Source organism: Homalodisca vitripennis, chromosome 1 (assembly GCF_021130785.1).
Source record: "Homalodisca vitripennis isolate AUS2020 chromosome 1, UT_GWSS_2.1, whole genome shotgun sequence".
Classification (NCBI taxonomy): domain Eukaryota; kingdom Metazoa; phylum Arthropoda; class Insecta; order Hemiptera; family Cicadellidae; genus Homalodisca; species Homalodisca vitripennis.
Genome location: NC_060207.1, coordinates 81,216,297 through 81,238,400, shown reverse-complemented (window position 1 = coordinate 81,238,400; position 22,104 = coordinate 81,216,297). Strand labels below are relative to the sequence as shown.

At 32.3% G+C, this 22,104-nt stretch overlaps 1 protein-coding gene across 2 annotated transcripts; it reads left to right on the top strand.

The window, feature by feature from the left end:
* Positions 1-4,520: 4,520 nt before the first annotated feature.
* LOC124365495 (gastrula zinc finger protein XlCGF57.1-like) lies at positions 4,521-21,794 on the top strand. Of its 2 annotated transcripts, none has more exons than XM_046821481.1 (4): positions 4,521-4,683; positions 8,258-8,367; positions 10,068-10,246; positions 20,168-21,794. In XM_046821481.1, exons 2-4 carry the CDS (start codon positions 8,329-8,331, stop codon positions 21,612-21,614), a joined length of 1,665 nt encoding a protein of 554 aa, XP_046677437.1. In that variant the 5' UTR covers positions 4,521-4,683; positions 8,258-8,328; the 3' UTR covers positions 21,615-21,794. The 2 variants fall into 2 exon arrangements, with proteins under 2 accessions (XP_046677437.1, XP_046677441.1); XM_046821485.1 differs by having other exon boundaries at positions 8,243-8,367.
* The last annotated feature ends 310 nt before the right edge of the window (positions 21,795-22,104 follow it).

The window sequence follows — 22,104 nt, the reverse complement described above, 5'->3', positions numbered from 1 at the left end:
GAGATTTGAGTCCGGAATGTATTAGATGAGGTTAGGTTAACTACCGGAGCTTGTACACAATAAAGAGGACCTAAATGTACGTTTATTTTCCGTTTACGTTTTTACTCAACTTAAACTTCATATTCTAGACTGTCAGTTAATCTGATAGCCTTTTGCTCATATTCCTTGAAACTTTCCTGTTTACCTTAAGAATCGAATCAGGCTTCTTGAAGATTTCAAAAATGATGCAGTGGTGTTCACGTCGATTATATGGGTTGTAAGTAAAGATTCACTAGTTTTCATTACTTGACCCAAAACATCGTCCCAAAAAACGGCATACAACCCTATTTCAAACTTTTGTATTTTTCGAATACCCAGAGCAGCCACTCTTGATATCCCAGAATCCACCGTCTTCTGAAATTTTCACCAGCATCTGCTTTATTTCTTGATGTCTTTGCAAAAGAGCTTAGGTAGCATCAGCTCGACATGACCATCGTGTTGCTTTTGAGTAAAATATCGTCTTTTTCAGTTTCTGCAGTTCAAGCACTCGGTTAGAGTCTGATATCTATTGATATAAGTTAAATATACAAAAATCAACGTAATATCTACTATTAACATTACCAGTGACAATATTTTGTAACTGTAATTGTGGCGCGGGCCCCTAAACCACGCATACGTCACCTATGCTTAAATCTGGCTCTAGTTATACATCTATCTTTACAGATAAGAATTAACATTTTTAATGCCCTTATAAAATATAAATTAATAATAATTAAACGACTGAAATCAAAATGCAAATTAAAGAGATATAATGGGTTCAGGTAATTGAAAAATTAAAAATATCTAATTTAATTAGTAAGGATATTACATATATATTTTTTTATTCATCTAATTCCAGAAATATAATAAATTCGTTAACGTTCATAACAACTTTAACCTCTATGTCAAAGTATGTGGACGAAACACCGGATCCTTGTTTTAAGTTTATTACTAAGGAATGGAATACTCTAATCCTCAAAATGCTGTATTTTATTTTTGTAACATTACGATGGAAAATATAAAAAATATGATCCTTTATTAAAATTAGTGTTAAACACGTTGTTTGCTCTATTAGGACAGTAATGCATTAGTCTTAAATGTATGAAATAACAAAAATCAAAAATTTGATAATGACCCAAATTCACTCCCTTGCTCTAAACTTGGGAAATACTGGAACATTTGAGACATTTGTGAATAGAATCTCATCAAAGGAAGAGCTTTACATTCGAGGATAAACTGAATCTTCTCATCAATTATGTTTCACAACCAATCTTTGATTTCATATCCGAGTCCACAACATACGATGCTGCAGTTAACATTCTGAATAGTACGACTATATTCATCAAACCTACAAGTGAAATATTTGCAAGGTATCAGTTATCTTCGTGTAAGCAAAGATCAGGTGAGTCCATCAGTGAATACTTGTTGACTTGAAAAGTTCTGAACACAGACTGAAAATTATCGTCAGTTACTGCTGAAGATCACAAAATAACTTTATTCGAGATGTTTTCTAAGTGGACTTTTTTGTCTTCAACAAAATTCGACAACGGCTCTTAGAAAATATAATACTTTAACTCTGGAACAAGCTTCGAATCAAGCTCATACATTAGAAGCAGTTCATAATCAATCAGCATGTTATTCTAATGTTGATTTTGATTTAAATGCTACTACACTCATAAATTTTCCGCCTGACAAACTAGACACAGCGTTCGGCTGTCCCTTCTGCTAAATGCTACTTTCGTGGATACAGTCGGCATCCCCGCATACACTGTCCTGCTAAGGACGCTACAATAAGTAACATTTGTTCTAAATCGGGACATTACTCTAAGGTTAAAAGGTTTCAAGACAAAAGAAAAGCAACATTAAAACTTCTAATGCTGTTAAAACTAGTTCAAATGTGGTTGCTAATATTACAGCAGCTTCTTCTTCATGCTTAAAACATGCCGTAGTTAAATTAATCATTGATAAATACGAAGCTGAAGCATTAATAAATACTGAAAGCTCAGAGTTTTTTTTAAGTGATTCGTTTGGTTCTGGGAGTAACATTAGACTTTCCCGTGGATCTGGTAAGGTTTCAGTGACATCTGCTTCACTTAGTTCTCAAATTGTTGGCTACTGTATTGTAAATGTAAAACTCCTTGAGCATTCATACACAAGAGCAAAAATTGGGTATTAAAAGATCTTTGTGCTGATGTCACAGTGGGTCATGATTTACTAAAACATCTTTCTCAAATTCAACTGAATTTTGATGGAAGTAAATTTCCACTTATTGTCTGTTCTCTTCCTCATGATAGAGTTGAACGTCTTCCTTTATTAGGTTACCGAAGACATTCAGTATATGATAACATATTCATTCGGAATGAAGTTGATAAATTATGAGCAGATGTAGTAATAGAAGAAAGTCAATCACCATGGCGAGCTCAAACTCTTGTTACTACTAATGAAAATCATAAAAGGCGAATGGTGATAGACTATTCTCAAACTATAAACCGCTTTACTCTTTAAATGCATATCCTCTGCCTAGCTTAAAGCATGTGTCGAAATATTCTGTTTTAGCACCAGCGATTTGTCTAGTGCTTATCATTAAAATCCCATACGAGATGACGAAAAGAAATACACTGCTTTTGAAGCTGGCGGTAGGCTTTATCACTTACCAGAAACCATTTGGGGTAACAAATGGCGTAGCTTGTTTCTAGAGGGTGCTCGATGGCGTTACACAATCTGAAAATTTAGATGGAACCTATGCATATTCGGATGACATTACACTGTGTGGCAAGGATCAACATGGACATGATATTAACCTAAATAAGTTCCTTGCTGCTGTCAAGACATTTGGACTTACCATAACTGATAAGAAAAGCAGCTACTCTCTCTAGTCAATAAAACTATTAGACTATGAGATAAATAACAGAACTATTAGACCTGATCACGATAAATCTAAACCACTAGAAAATCTACCACTACATACAGACACAGCTTCGTTAAGAAGAACTATTGGTATACTATCGCATTATTCTAAGTGGATATCACTCTATTCAGACAAAGTTCGAAGTTTAATACAAACGAAAACATTTCCAATATCATCTCAGGCAGCCTCAGACTTTGAAAATTTGAAACAAGAAGTAATGAAATCAGCCAGAATGGACGTCCAGTAGCATTTGTCTCAAGAACCTTGACGTCAAGTGAACAAAGACACTCTGCAGTAGAAAAAGAATTTTATGCTATCGTTGAAGCTTTGAAAAAGTGGCGACACTTTCTGATTGATCGTCACTTCCGACTTATCACTGACCAGAAATCTACCTCATTCATGTTTCACAATAGTCACTATAGTAAAATTCCAAACTAGAAGATTTATTTAGATGGTGCTTAGAACTTGGATGTTATAAATACGACATTGTTTACAGATCTGGTAAACAAACTGAGATAGCCGACACACTGACACCGTCTAGAGTTTACGGATCAACAGGCAACAACAAACTGTATCAACTTTATACTCAAATTCGTCATCATGGTATTACTAGGATGGTCACTGGGTAAGAAGTTGGAATCTGCCTCATTCTTTGGAGCAAATAAAGAAGATGACTGCTACATATACCATCTGCGCAGGAATTAAGCCTCGATTTTATAAACCCCAACAAACAGTGTCAATAAAATCAACTGCTCCATTTGAAAGGTTGAACATGGATTTTAAGGGCCCATTGCAAACAAACTCCAAGAATAAATATTTACTGACGATTGTTGATGAATTCTCCCGTTTTCCTGTTACTTATCCATGCCCCGATATAACGTCGAGCACAGTAATAGAAAAGTTAAGCGACCTGTTTTGTTTATTTTGATTATCCTCTTATAGTCATACTAACAGGGGCTCTTCTTTCATGTTAAGACTTTCTTAACTTCAAAAGGCATAGCGACAAGTAGAACTACCTCATATAATCCTCAAGGAAATGGGCAGATCGAACGTTCAACGGCATAATCAGGAAGGCTATTACACTGTTGCTAAAAAGTCGCAATTTAAGAATAAATGAATGGGAGTATGTCTTAAATGATTCTATACATTATATTAAGTTTTTACTATGCACTGCTACATACCCAGCAGGGATCACTTCTAGCTGGTTCATACCTTCCAGTTATTGTAATGTGTATTTGTTCTGACCGAGCTGGGCGAGCAGATTGTAACCAGACATATTTGTCATTGTCATTATATGAGATCTGAACCACCTGTACTCTACCAATAAGGTAGCACGATATCCAAGTATATGAGACCTTTCTTAAAACAAAGTTTGGAGGAAATGTCTTGATCTACTGCTTTTGACAGTATTACAATAATACTATTGCTTTTAGTATTAAGTCAAAGTGAATATAATCGATGTTATGTACATATTTATAGTGTACACTTGTGTTCTTAAAGGACATAGACATGTAATATAGTATATCGTGCAAGCAGTGTTAGTTTCACAACCAAACCAAAACCAATGGAATTAACAGCGAACTGTCAATTCCCGCTCTTTGTATGTTGTTGAGGTATGTTGAGTTGTGTGGTTAGATAGATTAGGTTAGGTTACTTACTTTACAGTTAGAGTATGTTTTAGGGTTAGGTTATTGAGAAATTGAAGTGGAGGTGACAATCTAAGAGGGATTGTAGAGTATTAAATTATTTGAATACCGGTACGTATTCAGTTTAGTATGATTATTAAAACTTTCTGAAACCGATTCAATGTTATAGTAGCCTATGTTGTTTATTATGCTGAATTAAGTTCAATTTATGACAACATATTTTGTTTAGCGCTTGTTCAATCTGAAAATGAGATAGGAGTAGACCTAAAAAAAAGGAATGGTACATATGATAATAAATTAATTTTTATTAGAGCCTATTCCAAACAATTAGGAATACCTAATTGGTATTTTGCAGTTCAGGGACACCAAGCTTTTGTTCAAAAAATTGTTTAGGGCCATATTCTTTGAAAAAAATAGGCCTACAATATCCTAACTGGCCATCAACACAATCGGATGATGATTATCAAATGATATAGAATCATCGATATTCATGACCATCCAAAGGACTGAAAGCAAAATTTCAGACCAAATAACGTGAAAGATATTTCAAGGAATAATATGGTTTTGCTAGTTTTCAATCTTAGAAATTAATGTATAAATATTAATATAATTTACCAATTAAAACGTAATATATAATTAATATAAAAGCTAGGGTAGGGTACGATAAGCGGACCCGGTTTTTTATATCGAAGAATGTAACCATCGATACCTAATATTCGCATCTCAAATCCTAGACTATCAATCGATATAAAGGTATTTATAGTCCTCAATAACAATCACATGTTTTAAATTAAAATATGAATTTAATATTTACAGTGATGAAACAAATTATTATAACCAAAATTAGGAAAACTGAAGACGACCATATTTGCTCCTCTCACAGTTACAGTTGTTTCTTTCCCACAAATTTCACAATCTCGGTTTTTCGGTACGAGTCCAACATGTTGAAGCCACGTAAAACATATCTTATCATCTTTGAAAGCAATGTTGTGTAATTTTCTAAAATTGACTGCCATTTTTAATAATCAAATGTTACTTATGTAAAATTGAAATATTACCTTACACGTATTATTTGAAAGTGTTTACAGCTGTTGATATAGATTATTTAAGTTAATAATTCAAAATAATTAATCAGTATCGATTGATTATATCGATGGTTATGATTAAGTAGTATCGTTTGCCAATTTTGATATAAAAACCGGGTCCGCTTATCGTACCCTACCCAAAAGCTACATACCCTTTGACTTTGACCCAAATTAACTCAATAGGGTCTGGGTGGTAGGGTGGAAGTCGTAAGATGTCGAGTTTCTAGCTGAACAATTCCTTCCAAGGTGTACCGGACATGTTTTGGTTTATGTAGGGTTTGTACAGTTCAGGTAAAAACATATCGCTGAATGTTTTCCTTTTATATTTTGCTTACTTTTTGAAGTAAAAGCCTTTTCAATTTGTATGTTGTGGTGGAATGTATATCGACTACCAGTACTGAATTTGGTTCCACTTTTTCTTCATCCACGGGAATAAACAAATTGAATTTTAAACACATAATTTTCAGTATAGTATCAAACTCTACATGTCTTGATGCCATCTCTTTGGTATGACTATGTTTATATAGTCATTCAAATCCTTACTGTTGCATGGGGAATAATTTATATGTATGTTAGTTTAATTTATTTTAACATTATTAACAATGGTGTTTTTGGCAAATAAAGAATCCGAATCCTAAGTATACAGATATTTTATAATTACAAATTAAGTGAAAACATATGTACAAGACAAAAAAAAATTGAACAAAATACTAACACAGTAGCCTATACATTATTTACTATATACACTCTTGTACTTTCAAAATGTATTAGTTCCTCGTAGGAAAATATATACAAATAGTTTTTATTTGTGAAAAAAACTGTATTTTATTATTGTTACCGTACAACGGAGCCCTATCTTCTGGTACATGTTTATCTTTCAGAACAATTGTTGTTAGCTATCTGTTCTCTTTACAATTAATGTTTTTTTTATATCAAACCACAAGTGTTTTGAAAATGGGCTCCAAGGAAGGACATCATAAATGCTTTCCTTAAGGTTATAGTTAGCATATATGTTATTGAGATGAAAATGGGTGACTTTTGTCTTTGTGAGATTTAGATTTCACAAAAACCTAAATTAGTTTTGCAAATAATAGCTACTGGTAAACTGTACTTGAAAAGAATTATAATAGACAACTGAATATGTGTCTTAATGTGGTGTATTGCATGTCAGATAATAAAAAAGACTGAACAGCCTGAAAGTTAAATAATATATACAGCATCTTTATGTTAGTACATGTTAAATTCATTTTATTAAAAGCGTTGTTACTCCTACATTGTCATACAGAACTATTGCCACCCTTGACATTATAATGATTAGAATTAAAAAATGTATAATGCACATTTATAAATGTACATTTTGTATTTGTACTCTTGTGTAATAATTATTTAATGATTGTTAATAGATAAAACAACTAATAGCAACAAATGTAATAAAGTTGAGTACAATATTTATTAGATTATTCTAACATAAATAACTTTTTTCTGAACAGATAACAATCTTTTTCTGAAAGTTAGAATTTTTCTTCGAATTTCTTCGGGGATTGCGTGTGTTGCCACTCCATTGAATGCTGTTTGGATTCTGGTGTGACATGACGGACCCAAGATTCATCACCTGTCACAATTTCGTGTAAAAAATCCTCACTAACATCACGGTACTGTGTGAGAAAAGTCAAGTACTTCCGAGTCTTTTGGTTTTGTGCACGCCAGTGAGCATTTTTAGAACCCATTGGGAACACAGCTTGCGATGACCTAAGCGGTCTGTAACAATTTTGTACAAAAGAGTGCGTGAAATTTGTTGAAATGTTTCAGATAGCATTGTCATAGTGAAACATCTGGATTTTTTTGTGAACTGCTCTTACCAGATCTTTGGTAACGAGAGAAGGCCGACTGCTTCGATTCTCATCATGCACATTTGTTTGACTGCCATTGAACATTCTAACCCACTTTCTCAACATTCCTTCAGTCATCACGTCTTCCCCGTAAACATCTCGAAGTTGGCGATAAATTTCAGCCGTTTTCACATTCCTTGCGTTAAAAATCTTATTACAGAACGAATCTCACAATCGGTGGGATCACTAATTGTCTTAAACATTTTAAACGTTCAGAGAAAACTGGAAACACAACGTAGAACAACTAAAATGGCGTGAGTCATAGCCAGTGAATATGGACGACTAGTCCGCATATACAGAACACCGATTGGAGCGCTATAGCGGCAGTGGAATGAAATGGTACTTACTTTCTGAACAAGCCTCGTATCTATCTTCTGACTGCCAAAAGATGTACATTAAATCTGATTTAAATGTACTTTGGTTTGTGTTATTTAGTTAATAAAAGCTCTATTTTGAGTGATCTATTTAACGAAAAAGTAATTTTAATCTATTTAAAAAATCTCGCAAGAACTTGTTACCACTCAGTTGAGAGCTAATACCTCTCTTTTTTTACCAAGACAATTAGTGAACCAAACTTTTAAATATATATATATATATATATATATATATATATATATATATATATATATATATATATATATATATATATATATATATATATATATATTACTTTATGTAGTGCTATTTTTATTTCAGTGTTTGTTTATACAGGTTTGAGAAACATCTGGACTTATACAGTTTTAGACTCATTTAATTGTCCAAACAGTCACAGCTAAACAACAATGATGGCAAAGAGTACATTAGATGATTCAAAAACGAAGGTAAGTAAGAATATCTCCTTTAAATTCTTCCTCGTTCTTAATATTAGTAACATTCTGGATATATGTTTGGCACTGGTACCTTATCGTATAGTTTAAAATTATGTCTCTGTTTATTCTGGTCTAAATCACTTTCAAAACGTACCTAATCTATCACTTTATTCCATTCTACTTAAATCCCGTCCAAAGAATGTGATAAAATAATATAACGGATCAATTCTAATAACCTTATATTATTAGAATTGATATAAAATATAACCTTATATTTTATAAGCAATATGTATGTCAATATATGGCTTAGAGACATAAAATTGTACTAATTATATCTAAAATTATAACACTGATATATTTATGTGAAATTATAAAAAATACATTATATCAGAATTTAAATAATATTATTTTATAAATTTATACACCCTACTTTAAATATGAATGTAAATTTTCCTTGAATTTTACTTTTACTTTCAAATTGGCACTTAGTAATGAAACTGCTTTTATTCTTAATTTAAATTGCTCTTGTGATCTATTGAGCAGTTCTGAGCAGGATAAACAGTCCTATAATTACATGTAGCTTACTGCAATTTTACCACTCACATGTAGTGATGATCTCAGTGTTACCAAAATCCTCCACTATAAAAATATTAACTGGACTTTTGTTGGACCACTTAACTTATTGGTTAAATTAATACAATCTTGAACACATTTAATTATGCTTTGTAAATCTCTCTTATCAACACATTTTCTCTACCAAATCAGAAATTTTATAATGGTGTATCAAAGAATGAAGGGAATTGTATATGAAACCAGTTTCACAAAAGATTCCGCCCCTTTATCTTTGTGAAAGTGGTGACCTTCCAATTGTTTTTGAGGGATCCAAACATGCGGAAGTCATTAGCACTGTAATGCGTTTGTTCAAGTGTTTCCCAGTGACTTTGGTTCAGTTTTTCTTTGAGTCAATACAGCTTCGAGTGGCTAAGCGATGTCATTTAGCAGATTTGCACTTCCAATAGGCATACCTCACTTTTTTTGCCAATTGGCCAGTTTCATGGCATAAGGGAGTTAGTAGTAGTTTACAGGATTAATTGTACACTGTTCATGGAGAAAATCATTTAGCAGTATGCCTCTGCAGTCCTAAAAAACAATAGCAAGGACTTTCCCTGTAGAAAGACGGATCTTGGCCACCATGGCCTATGTATGCATGGCTCTTACTTTCCACTGACTCTCAGGCTTTGCAAAATGATAATAATTGTAAACATGTGTCCCGCATTTTTTTTCACCAGAGTAAATTTTTGGTTTTTATAGTTAAATTTAGTACTTTAAATGTTAAATTACTTAATTTTATATATACATTTTCATCACAGTTACTACATTGGTAACACTCTTGCAAGGTCAATTGGCGTCTTCCATGCAGTTAGTTTTCAACACATACTCATTGCTAGAAATAGTTTTGTTGTAAATAGCATTTGATTTTTATATTGTTTAAATTTTAATTACATGTTTTTAACTTTCAAGGATGAAACTTGTATGATTCTTATTTTGTTGTTGTATGATGATACAGTTAAATGATTTAGCTGTAGAAACAAAAGACCGACTACTAATGACCATTAGTACCTTGAAATGTGATAGTGTATCATGTTTTTAATTGAATATACTGTGTCCTATTTTATATAACAAAACATTGTTATTGGTTTTGTTTGTTGCAGAATACTAGTTTTCCAAAGATAGTTATATCAAAGAAATTTAGGAAGATGGTTAAAATAAAACGAGAAAAATCTAAATCCAAACTAGTTTGTGAGAAGTGTGATGTAAATTTTGCCAATTGGTGGGAAATCAGAGAACATTGGATATCCAGTGGACACAAAGCACCTGAACAGTGTCGTTGGTAAGTGTGTACAGTTCAGTAGCTTATATAGCTTTAAACTTAAGACCGGAGCCAACCATCCGGAAATTGTGATAACTGAATACTCACAGCACAGAAGGGAGTCACACTTACAATGTTAACAGTCAACAATAAGTTCTAGTTTAAAATCTCTTTATTTTAAAAAATTGAAAAAAATACAATGACATGACAGTTTTTCTCTGAATGTGCTATTTGTGGATGTGGGAGCACAGTTGGTGCAACAGTCTTTTAGAGCACAGCTAACTTCAATGAACAGCCTCTGTTTATTTATACTTATCTAATGCATTATCAATTGAATTTACATATTTTTCAACAGCTAGATCTGTTCCACTATCCATTAGAAATTTCGAGTAAAAAGTGATATTTTGGTAAAATCTACTATTTTTTTTTTAATTATCACCTCAAAAATTTTCTCTATTACACTAATATTATTACAGAATTTGGGCAATATGATGAGACATCTGAGTTATCATCTGATTTAAAAATACAAGCTATGAAAGTCATTTTAAACTTATCAGGAATTAACTCTGTATTGTTCTAAAGATTTCCAAACATACTGTACAAAAGGGGAGCAAAATTCACAGGTAAATTTTGGTTAACAGGAATAATATTAATACCACTAACACCTTCACTGTGCTTGTTTTTCATTGAATTGACAGCGTTAATTTTATATATATATATGAGTAAGACAAAGAGAGAATGGCATTATTTGTTGTCCAATCGGTACCATTGAATTGGCCAAGTTATTTCCGCCCTTTACACAGTGCAGTCAGTCAACTTCCTCTCTCAACCAAAACACATCATATTCAATTTAATCTATTAAATCGCCATAATTAATTGCTTTTCCCTCTCTCATCGTACTATTAGTACCTGTTTATGTTCTTCTCTCTCAACGAGATCTCCTTGGTGTGGCTTCCGTGGCTCTTAGACTTACGAAATAAAGATTTTGGTGCCTTCGCTTCTAGATTCTAGTTCTGCCCGGCTTTCCTACTAGTGATTGCAGTGTCAGACAGGCTCGATATACTGTGAACCCTTTCCCCGTCCTTGTTGGGATAATTGTGATACAAGGTACCGTATTTTATAATAAACATTCGTCTTTTCTCACTGTGAATTATTCAATTGATATAACTTTTAAGTTGATTCCAAACGACTGGATTGGAGTAAAAGGTGCTGGACCTTCAAGCTTAAATTACAATTTATTTCTCAATTCAATTCGTTTATTGCATTCAAGCTTTGTTCACGCAACAACATTTTTGAGATTTTTGTTTTCTTTAACAAACAGTCTTGAGAGACTTACTCAGTTTTAACATGAGAAAAATAACTTTTTACTTACCTCATATTCATCAATTATTTGGAGAAAAGTCTATTGGCTCTTTAAACTCATTAAATTAGAAATTAAGATTTTTCTCATGTTGTGAAAATTGTAATTTAATGTTTTCCTCAGTTTTAATCAATACATCCTCATGCAATTTTTCAAAGGATATTTAACTTCTTATAGCAGTATCTTTAGACAACTTTCCTTTACTTACAAATCTAATACTGCATTTCCAGTTTTCGCTGGCCTGTTCTATTCCTAATCAAGAGTCAAGAATATCAGCACAAGGTTAAGTGGTAGAAAGGACTTTATAGTCCTAACCACCTCTAATAAAGACATTTTTCAATTCATTTTTTACATTTCAAATTCAAAATGCAAATTACTTTTATATAGAACAGGTGGCAGATTCATTAGTATCTGGTAAGAGATGTTACAAGCAGCACAATCACTCGTCTTGACTGGAGATAACAGAGCACCGCTTTGCAACGTCTCCGTTGTTTTAATTTTGTCTGTTTTTAATTTGTATGCCTTTGAAATTTTTATTTTATTTGACAAATTAACACATATTTCTGTTAATAATTAATTATAATTGACATGGAGCAGTTAAAAATATGTGTACCTCTAGTAAAACAGAGTAGTAAAAGATGTGTAACATTTATTTATATCTTTTCATAAATAATGGAAGAAATATAAAAACAATATACTAGGAGTTGTTGGAATAAATGTCTGCTGATCTATGGTCAGAACACAAGAAATAAAGACCCTTGTAGAATACTTGAATCCTTTCATAGAACCCTCTTAGTGTTGGCTATCTCAGGTATATATCGACACTAGCAGTTACTCGTGGCTTCGCACGCAATTCCCTGTTGAAAACAGGACACTATATTCACATATGATTTTTCGACGACATTTAAAACACTCCTGAGATAATTGATAGTCACTCAAAACTATTCCAATCTCCTGATTAATTTTAGATGTAAGTTTGAAAAAACCAGTGTTTTTGGGCCCTGAAATCATAGAGTGAAACAGTTTTTATTTGAATTTCCCTCCAACATTCCATAATAATTTATTAAATTGCATCGACTATTTACGTAACAATTGAACTATTTAGGCCAGTGTGGAGGAATCTTTAAACGGAAGACAATAGCAATTTATTTATTATAAGCTTCACATAGGTTTATAATTTTCAGCATAGCTAAAGATAAACATATGAATTGTCAATTAATGTTATAATGTATAGTAATGGCGATATAGTGCATAATGATAAGGCATTCTGTGCAGTTTAGGAATGGATTAAGCTTATCTTAGATATATATATGATATGTTTGTGACCATGTCACTTTTTGCTTACTCTATGCTTTCAAAACGATAAATAGCAATATTTTTCAAATGGTACTTAAATTAATTAAACATATGATTGTGTTGTAATATTATAATGTTTACATAGAACAGAGCCCTGATTTAGAGAAAAGTCATTCCTTCGTTGATACATTCATTCCATTTACAATTCAGGACACTTCCTTTACATAGATGAGTCTCGATAAACTAATTTAGTTATACAGAATCAAGTTCTTATTTCCAATACCATTGTAAAGTTTGCCTTGTGCTGCAGTCAAGAAAATATATACCAGCGGAAACCAACTTCGGTCATAAAGCGTCTTCTTTCGGTTCTTTTAATTTACTTTTGATCAAACATTTTTCAAGTGACAGTTATAGTTTGTCTCTTTGTTCTAATGAAGAAAATATATAACTTAGTACTACTTAAACGTTACTTCAGTCAAAAAAAGTCAGGTCCGTCTGATTAAATTCATTTACGGTCTAATTTATTTACTTGATCTATAAAATATATACATATGTTGGTTTAAAAGATCTCATTGGGTCAAAAAGCGTTTACTACCAGTACTCATAATCTACTTCCAGTCTAAGACATATAGTCACAAGTGTTATAGTTAAACTTTTGCCACAATGACGAAAGTATATTGTACAACTAAAATGTCTCTGTGGTCAATATGAGTCCATTCCGGTCGTTTAAATTCACTCCTGTCTAATTTATTTACGGTTCTGCAATTGAATTATGTTGTTCCACTATCAAAGAAAATGATTATATATGTTGGCTTTGGAATTAACTTAGATTAATATCTGGTGCTGAATTGATTTTGATGTTTTCACTGATCAAGAAATATGTATAAGGGCATATGCTTCCAGTATGAGAGGAAGAGTATGTTAACATTTGCTTTTCTTTAATTTCAGTAAAAATGCCATACACAGTGTCAAGGGAGCTCACCAGATTCGATTAACTTTTGTGCAAACATTCACAGCTTTTCATAATAAGATACTTTTTTAACAGTGTTTAAATAATTAATTAGATGGTTTATTAATCATTGGTGCAATTTAAATTTAGAATTAGATAATAATAGTCTGGAAATTAGATTTAAAATTAGATAATAGTCTTTGCAATCTGCATTACACTACTGATCAAGCACTTTACAATAATTTAATATTTTCTTAAATTTAAATGTAAACAGATGTTTCTGCCTGTTTGATGAACTTCAGCTGAAAGTGTTAACAGCTGTTAAGTATCAGTTCACGTTGTATTACGTGTCATAGCGCAGTCTGCCTGATCCATTATAAAACATTCCAAAATCAACCAACATTTATAAATAAAAAGTTAATGAAATAAACAATTTAAATTGGACAGAATTGTAAATATAAACCATTCTCAAATCCCCTTCAACACACACACAAAATGTCAAATTTATAATTATATATATATATATTTTATTAAGATGTTGGTCAAGGTCACCAGGGTCATTAGCCACTCAGGTTGTTTGTATATACAGTTATTAGAAGAAAATGAATTCCTCTTGTTATTTTGTATTTATTGGTTTACTTATTTTTATAACTTTTAAATATTCATTATCAACCTTTAGAATTATTTTTCCTTCTTGAGCGGAACACTACTGTTTGATTAAAAAGTATAGGTACCTGAGTTTGAACGTTAACCACAAACTAACTAGTAGAGCTACAATAATGGGAGTTACATTAAACTTAGCTTGTTTATTTTGTCATTTAGACGTATAAAGCAAATTATTTACTAACAACTTCCACTTTTAATGTCAGTAGGTAAGAATGAATAAAGATAATGTTTTAGTGCTCCTACATAACTTGGAAACTTGTGAGCCCCAGGGGTGCTGTGCCAATACATACATTTCCATATATCATTACTGTAAGAACACCTCAGTCAAGCCCCCAAATTTCCCTGAAGATGTCCTGAAACAATTTCATAATGACTAACATTACTAATGTATATTTATATTAAAGTGTAAATTTATTATAAGGATATACAGGCTATCCTTTTGTCTTGCAATATTCCTGTCCGTAGTCAGTACACATCTCCTAGAAGATCCAAGAGTAGTTAGCTGCCAGCCACACATTAGAAGATCCTCTCCTAATGTAATGTAAGGCTTAACTTTGAAACTGCGTTTTAAATAGGAACTCATCCCAAATCCATACATTTTTCACTTCAGAAACTTATATATGGTTGCACATAAGTATAGATTTAGAAGTAATGCAGGCATTTGATAAATGGGAGTTATTCTAATCAAAATTGATTGACAACATTTTATCTGAGCTATGACAAATTTAATTTAGTATGAAGAAGGAATCTCTGTACAGGCTTAGTTAAAGTGATTCTTAAATATTACTTTAAAATTCTTGTAACTTTTTTAAAATATGTACGTAACACTTTTATAAATAAAGATATTCTTATATTTTTAGTGTCTTAATGCTAATGAATAAAATTGTAAATAATACAATTATCCGTTCATATTATTTGTTTTTAATTTATATTTAATAGATTTTCTTATAAGAGAAAACTCTATATTGAGTATTAATTATAAACCATTTGTTTAAATATAAGTTCCTATTTATATCATTCATTTTAAACTATTCCTATTCAGTTTAAAACTTTTTATCCCAATTTTAAAGTTGGTGCCTCAGATGTGTGGATGGCTGCTAACTAACAGCGTTAATAATAATTTATTCAAAAAGGTAAACTATTGAGTGATAATACTAATAACTATAATAATATCTTTTAAAGCGTAAATATTTCTAAAATACTAGTCCAAAAATACGGTTTTGGATGTCATTTTCTACACCAGAACTGGGGTTTTATATTGACTGTCAATAATTTTCAAGTATTTTCTTACTAGCGGCCCATTATGAACTCTTCAACGGAGTAAAATACTTTTGAGACTAGGAGGTGTTTTAATAGATTTGAATTGTTTGATTATTTAGATTTTCGATACTCTCAGGGATTATTGATCAGCCTCACTCCAATTAAGATGGCAAGTATTGAAACGCTGTTGTTTTGTGTTGGTCATTTCTGAAGGTTTCCCTGCCTCTCGGCTTGTATTGGTGAACATCCCTACCTAGTACCAATTTGCATTTGAATCGACAGTACTGGCAGACCTCGAGAATATAAAAACAGGGGTAAAGTCAACACTTCAAGCTCTCTGACGGCATCTTTGCATGACTCTAGGGAGTTCAATTTTAAAAGAATTCTGACAGCTTTCTTTTGTGCTCTAAATACTCTTTCACCATGACACCATGAGACATTTTCACTGTGCCTGATAGTGCATTCACAATTTGCACGTATTGCTTCTTGTTCATAAGATAAGATGAGAACTACTCATGTGGCAAACCCCAAATACTACTTGTCCACAACTGGTGCAACAGTCAAAAGCTTTGGGAAGGTCGAGAAATATGTTTAGCACATGTTCTCTCCTTTCCAGACCATCAACAACATTGGCTGTGGTGTGAGTCCATGTAACTTATACCACAGTTCCTCTTAACCTGAACAGATGATCGTTAAGTGGCTACAAAATACTGTTATACACATTATTTGTAATTTGTTTTGACTTGTACTACACTAAAATGTAATTTTTCTGGTACTCGCCACGTCAAAACATTTCATACAAAATTACATACTTGAAGTATTTCGGTCACACTGTAGGAGAGCCATATTCAGTTAACAGATGTTAAACCAAAACATCAGATAACATTTGTCTGTCCCTCTATAATTAATGAACTTTTTCGTTTTTTGTAATGTATGAATCATAAAACCAGAATATTAAGATTTAGCGGTTGTTCGGTTAATGTTCGTTGCAATATTTTTTTAACTACTTCCTTTAGTTAATAATATAATAAAATCACACTTGTTGAGAGGTTACTAATAATTATCATTGTCATTTGTACTACCTCATTTTCCAGAAGATCTACTCGTATGTATTCAGTGTACCACTAGGTATTGTGGTGGGCTCCTTGAATTTAAGAGTGTTATATTCATAGTCCATGATCTTTAATGTGATTTACGTAGTGTCATAGGGAAAAGTGTTGTTTGGCATTTGGTATTTTATCCTTGGGTTGTTTTTTGGGTAATCCTTTATTTCAATATTGCCAGTTTGATGGTACAGACAAAATTCAGCTCAAGGACATAGCCAGCAGGAGGTCCAAGGAGTCTGGACCCCCTCCCCCAAATTTAAAATTTTTTAAATTACTGTCTTAACAAACGATTATTATTATTTAAATAATTCAGTATTACTAATATGTACTACTGAAAGATCATTCTCAACATTGAAATGGGCCAAAAACTGTTTAGGGAACAAGATGGGGAATGATTCTAGACTGGACTTACCTTACTCCCTGTCCACCATGGAAAAATATCAGTCATCTTGAGCCACCCCAACATTTTTCCTGCATACGTTCTTGTTGCAGCTGACACTTAAATCAGCTTCTTTATTAGAAAGGGAGCAGTGTTACGAAAAGGATAAGGCACAAAATTAAAGAAGAAACAAATTATTGTGAGAAAGCTAGAAAGTTATTGTTAGTTCAGTTGTGTGATTTTTGAGTTGTAGTAGAAGTATTAATAACAATGTTGAAGACCTAAACTTCAACTTTCAAGATTCTGACTTGGTTTCGGTTGAGTTTTGTAAAATGAGCTCTTAGCAGACAATGAAAACATAAGAGTAGTAAGCTTACACCTACGCTCCTAAGTGGTAAAATAACCACTACCAAAATTTATAAGTAACAATTTTGGTGATTGGTTATGTTCTGTCAATGACAAAAATAGTCTTTCAAGATCTCTGGTTGATTCACATGTGTTGACTGGTGGTTGTTATGAGCATGATTTATAACTCCCTCAGTTTTGTACGCTTATACTTATGGGGGTTTATACTGCAGTATTAACTTCAAAATAAATTCATTTGGTTATTCATTATGTATGTTCTTTACAGTTCTTGTTGAGTTACAACTTGTTAGCATGAATTATCCACATTGCCATATTTATTCATGTTTAATTTAGCTTATTTCGTTATTCTTTATTTTATGTGTGTATGATACTCTCAGAGTCAGCATTCTTAGTTTGTTTGTGTTAGGTCAACACTTTTCATATTATTGATGATGTATGTTTATAATGTATTGAAATCTAAAACAATTGACCAATTGCAGTGAAGTCAACAAACCAAAATTGACGGAATTATAACTAGTTTTTGGTAGTATGATTATGGTACTTAATAAATTTATATTGGTATGACAAGCAAGGTGCTAAAAAGTGGGCATCCAGTTGCTAGTAACCGTTTTGGGTACTACAACGTGAGGGTGTGTTGAAATTAAATCTTTTACTGACTTTTAACATTCACTTCCCACTCTATCTTTTTTCTTATTTATTCTATGAACCTTACTATTGGATTTCAAATTGTTTAGTAAAAAAACTATTCATATTATCAAAGAACCATTAGCATTTATTCTTTCTTCTTTATTCTTAGCAAATGTTTCGAGTTTGGTTACTTTCCTGAGTTGCTTAAAACCTCCAAAATTGTTCCAGTTTATAAGAAGGGCGATAGGCTATTGTCTCAAAATACCCATATCCATTGTTCCAATATTTTCTAAAATATTAGAGTCACTAATGCATTAACAGCTGTCCCAGTACTTTGAACGATTAAATCTTCTATCTGATTCCCAATTTGGTTTCCGGGAAGGTCGCTCAACTATAAAAGCGGTCATGGAAGTAGTAAATTACTCTCTTAATGCCTTTGAAAATAGAGAATGAGTAGCCCTTTCGATGATGGATTTAAGTAAAGCATTCAATTGTGTTCCCTTTAATATTATCATAGAGAAATTGAAATTTTATGGAGTCTCAGAAGAAACATCTAATCTAATTAGGTCTTACTTAACTAATAGAAAGCAATATGTTTCAATTGGGGGTAATAATGCTTCTGTAAAACCAGTGAAAATAGGCGTCCCCTAAGGCTCAGTACTTGGCGTCTTTTTCTTTACTATTATAATAAATGATCTACCAAATAATTTGAATTTTAGTTCAGTAGTCTATGCAGATGATACTTCTCTTTTTGCAAGTAATAAAAACCTCCCTTATTTACTTATTATAATGAAACAAGCTGAAATTGAAGCTTTAAAAATGGTTTTCCTCTAACAAATTGCTATGTAACCAAGAAAAAACTCAAAACATTAGTCTCAGCTTATCCAATAACACTCAAGATGTCCAATCCGCAAAATTACTCGGTATTCACATTGATTCTAAACTAAACTGGTCCCATCACATTAATTACTTATGTAATAGGCTCTCGCGAGTAAGTTATCTTTTTTTGAAACTAAAAGATGTTGTTTCTATTGAATATTTGAGGACAACATACTTTGGTTTATTCCAGTCTCATATTTCTTTTGGATTAATACTTTGGGGTCATTCTTCTCACGTTAAAGATATTTTGATAATACAAAAGAGGGTTTTATGAACAATCTGTAAAGCTGAATTCTTAGAACACTGTAAACCACTTTTTATTAGTTTAAAAATTCTCACGATTATAAACCTATACATCTTCCATATATTATTATGTGTAAAAACTAATCTGCACTCATTCACACTTAGACAAGATTTACATTCTTATAATATAAGAAATCGTGATAAGCTTGATATACCCCGGCACAGGCTGGCCAAAACAGGTTCATTTCACATGGTGAACAGCATTGTTTTCTTTAATAAACTTAATGTAAAAGCTTGGACTGCCTCAACTGGGGTGTTTAAGAGTAAGATATTACATTGATTACAACAAAATCCATTTTATAATCTAGATGATTTTATAAACCATGATGTGGTTATAGAATTTTGATTCTGAATAACTAGATAGTGTCAGAGTAGTAATTAAACTCACACATTGTAAAACCACAATTGTAAAATTGTACTGTAAATTTTACATGTCTAATTTTTAAAATATTTTATTCTATTTGCTCTATTACGTCTATTATTATTAATACACGACTATGCCTATTTCATTATATATAACATGTGATCAATGGCAATAAAAATTATGATTATAACTATAGATTTATAGTGACGGAGTAAGACCTCACAGATATTATTTACCCAATCAATATAAACAATTGGCATTTTTTATACATGGAGGGAGGGCTGTTTGAATTATTATGTTACATTATTTGAAAGCCAGCTACACCAATTTCAGGTTTTACAATTTTTAGTTTAAGAATAAATAATAACTCTGTAATGTTTGTTTCAGGTGTAGTAAGAGAACATTCACTTTGCAAAGCCATCTGTGCAAACAACATTGGAATATTGCAAGTATGTGTACTTATTGTGGTCAGCTCTTCATGTTTCAAGAGGACTTAGAAAAGCATTTACTTTACCACGATAAAACCCAATATCGATGCTTTCAGTGTGGAAGACGGAGAAAGAATGAGGATCTTTTAAATCAGCACATGTACAATCACTTCATTTATGAGAAGTATGGGTGTAATGTTTGTGAAAAAAGATTTAAAAAGAAAAAGAACATGGAAAAACACTTACGGGTAATACACTTAATTTGTCAGTATTGTGGTAAAAAATGTAATGATAAGGAAGATTATAAAGCACATGTTGTAACCCATGATGATTTAAAATGCACTTTTTGCAATAAGGTTTTTTCTCAGAAATGTCGCTTGAAGTACCACTACCAGTTGAAACATGGCCATCAAGATTTTTACAAATGCACCATATGTTTCCAAAGATTTGTAACAAAAGGACGGCTGATGGAACACATGAAATTGAGACATAGCGGTAAAGGGAAATTTTCTTGCAAAATCTGTGATGCACCATTCCTATATTGGCAACAATACATCATCCACTTTGAACGTGTCCATGGAAAACCATGTGATCCTAAAAGTTTCAAATGTTCATTCTGCGACTTTAGCACTGACTCAAAATGCAAATTACAGTGGCATGTAGAAAAAGTGTCAGGGACTGGGTTCTTTTGCAAGAAATGTCAAATCCAGATGGACTGTAAAGGAATATACGATAAACACATGGTGATACATGATGGAGAGGAGGTGTGGACATGTGACTTTTGCTGTCGTAGTTTTAACAGTGACAACATTTTGAAGCATCACATCAGTTTATGCCACAGAGAAGAGATGATTGCACAGAATCCTAGAGGCTATCCTTGTCTGGTGGAAGGTTGTGATAGATATTATTCTTTGAAGAACAGCCTCTCAAGGCATATGAGAAGGCATCACTCGGAAAGTCCTGACTTCGGTACCAATCCGATCTGTGCCGAAACGACTGTTGTCTGTCATTCTCCTCTGTTGAGAGAAGGAAAAAAGCGCCAAAGAATATGTAGTACCTCCTCTGAAGATCATGAAGAATATAAACCTATTAAAGAAAAGTCAAACTGTACAGATAACTCGGAAGTATCAAGTGATGCTGATGGTTCATCCAGCAAAAAAGATTTAGATGATTTAAAATCTGATTCTGTTGATCAGTCAATTATAACTGAAGTTAATGTGTATTATTGTAATACCTGCAGCAAGTTCTGGTTCGCTGGAGAGTCGCAATTCAGAAGACACATGAGAACTCACGTCAAAAAAGTTTGGGAAGAAAAATGTTCTACTTGTAACATGATCTTAGATTCCCCTGAAGAAGCTGCTAAACATTATGTGGAAGACCATCTGAAAGTGGAATTTGTTTACTAATTTCTAATTTCACACAACACTAGTCTGCCTGCTTTGTAACTTTTAAATGAATCATTTTTAAAATGTGTTATATTTATATCGTAAATATTGTATACAGGACTTGAATATTGGTCAGGATCATTTTTAATATATTATTGCCATTTTATTCTCTTGAAAGTAAAATAAAATCATTTTTTTCAATCTTGGTCTTCTTAATACAAAGAAAGAATACATTACACCATGTGTTTTGTAACAGGTTTCACTGAGGTTGTATGCAACTTTAAAGTCTATACCTACACTTGTCACAATGCCACATGTTAAAATGTTGTATGATTGTACTCAGTTTAATATTAATTTATTCTGTTATTTCTTGTTGCCAAAATGGTTACCCAAAGGCCAATGCAAAAATGTTCTAACGCTCAAACAAATCAGATGACGTGACGATCAGATGCTCCATCAATAAATCCGATGTTGCCTATATAGAAAGAAGCTTCATGCAAAAATTCAAGTC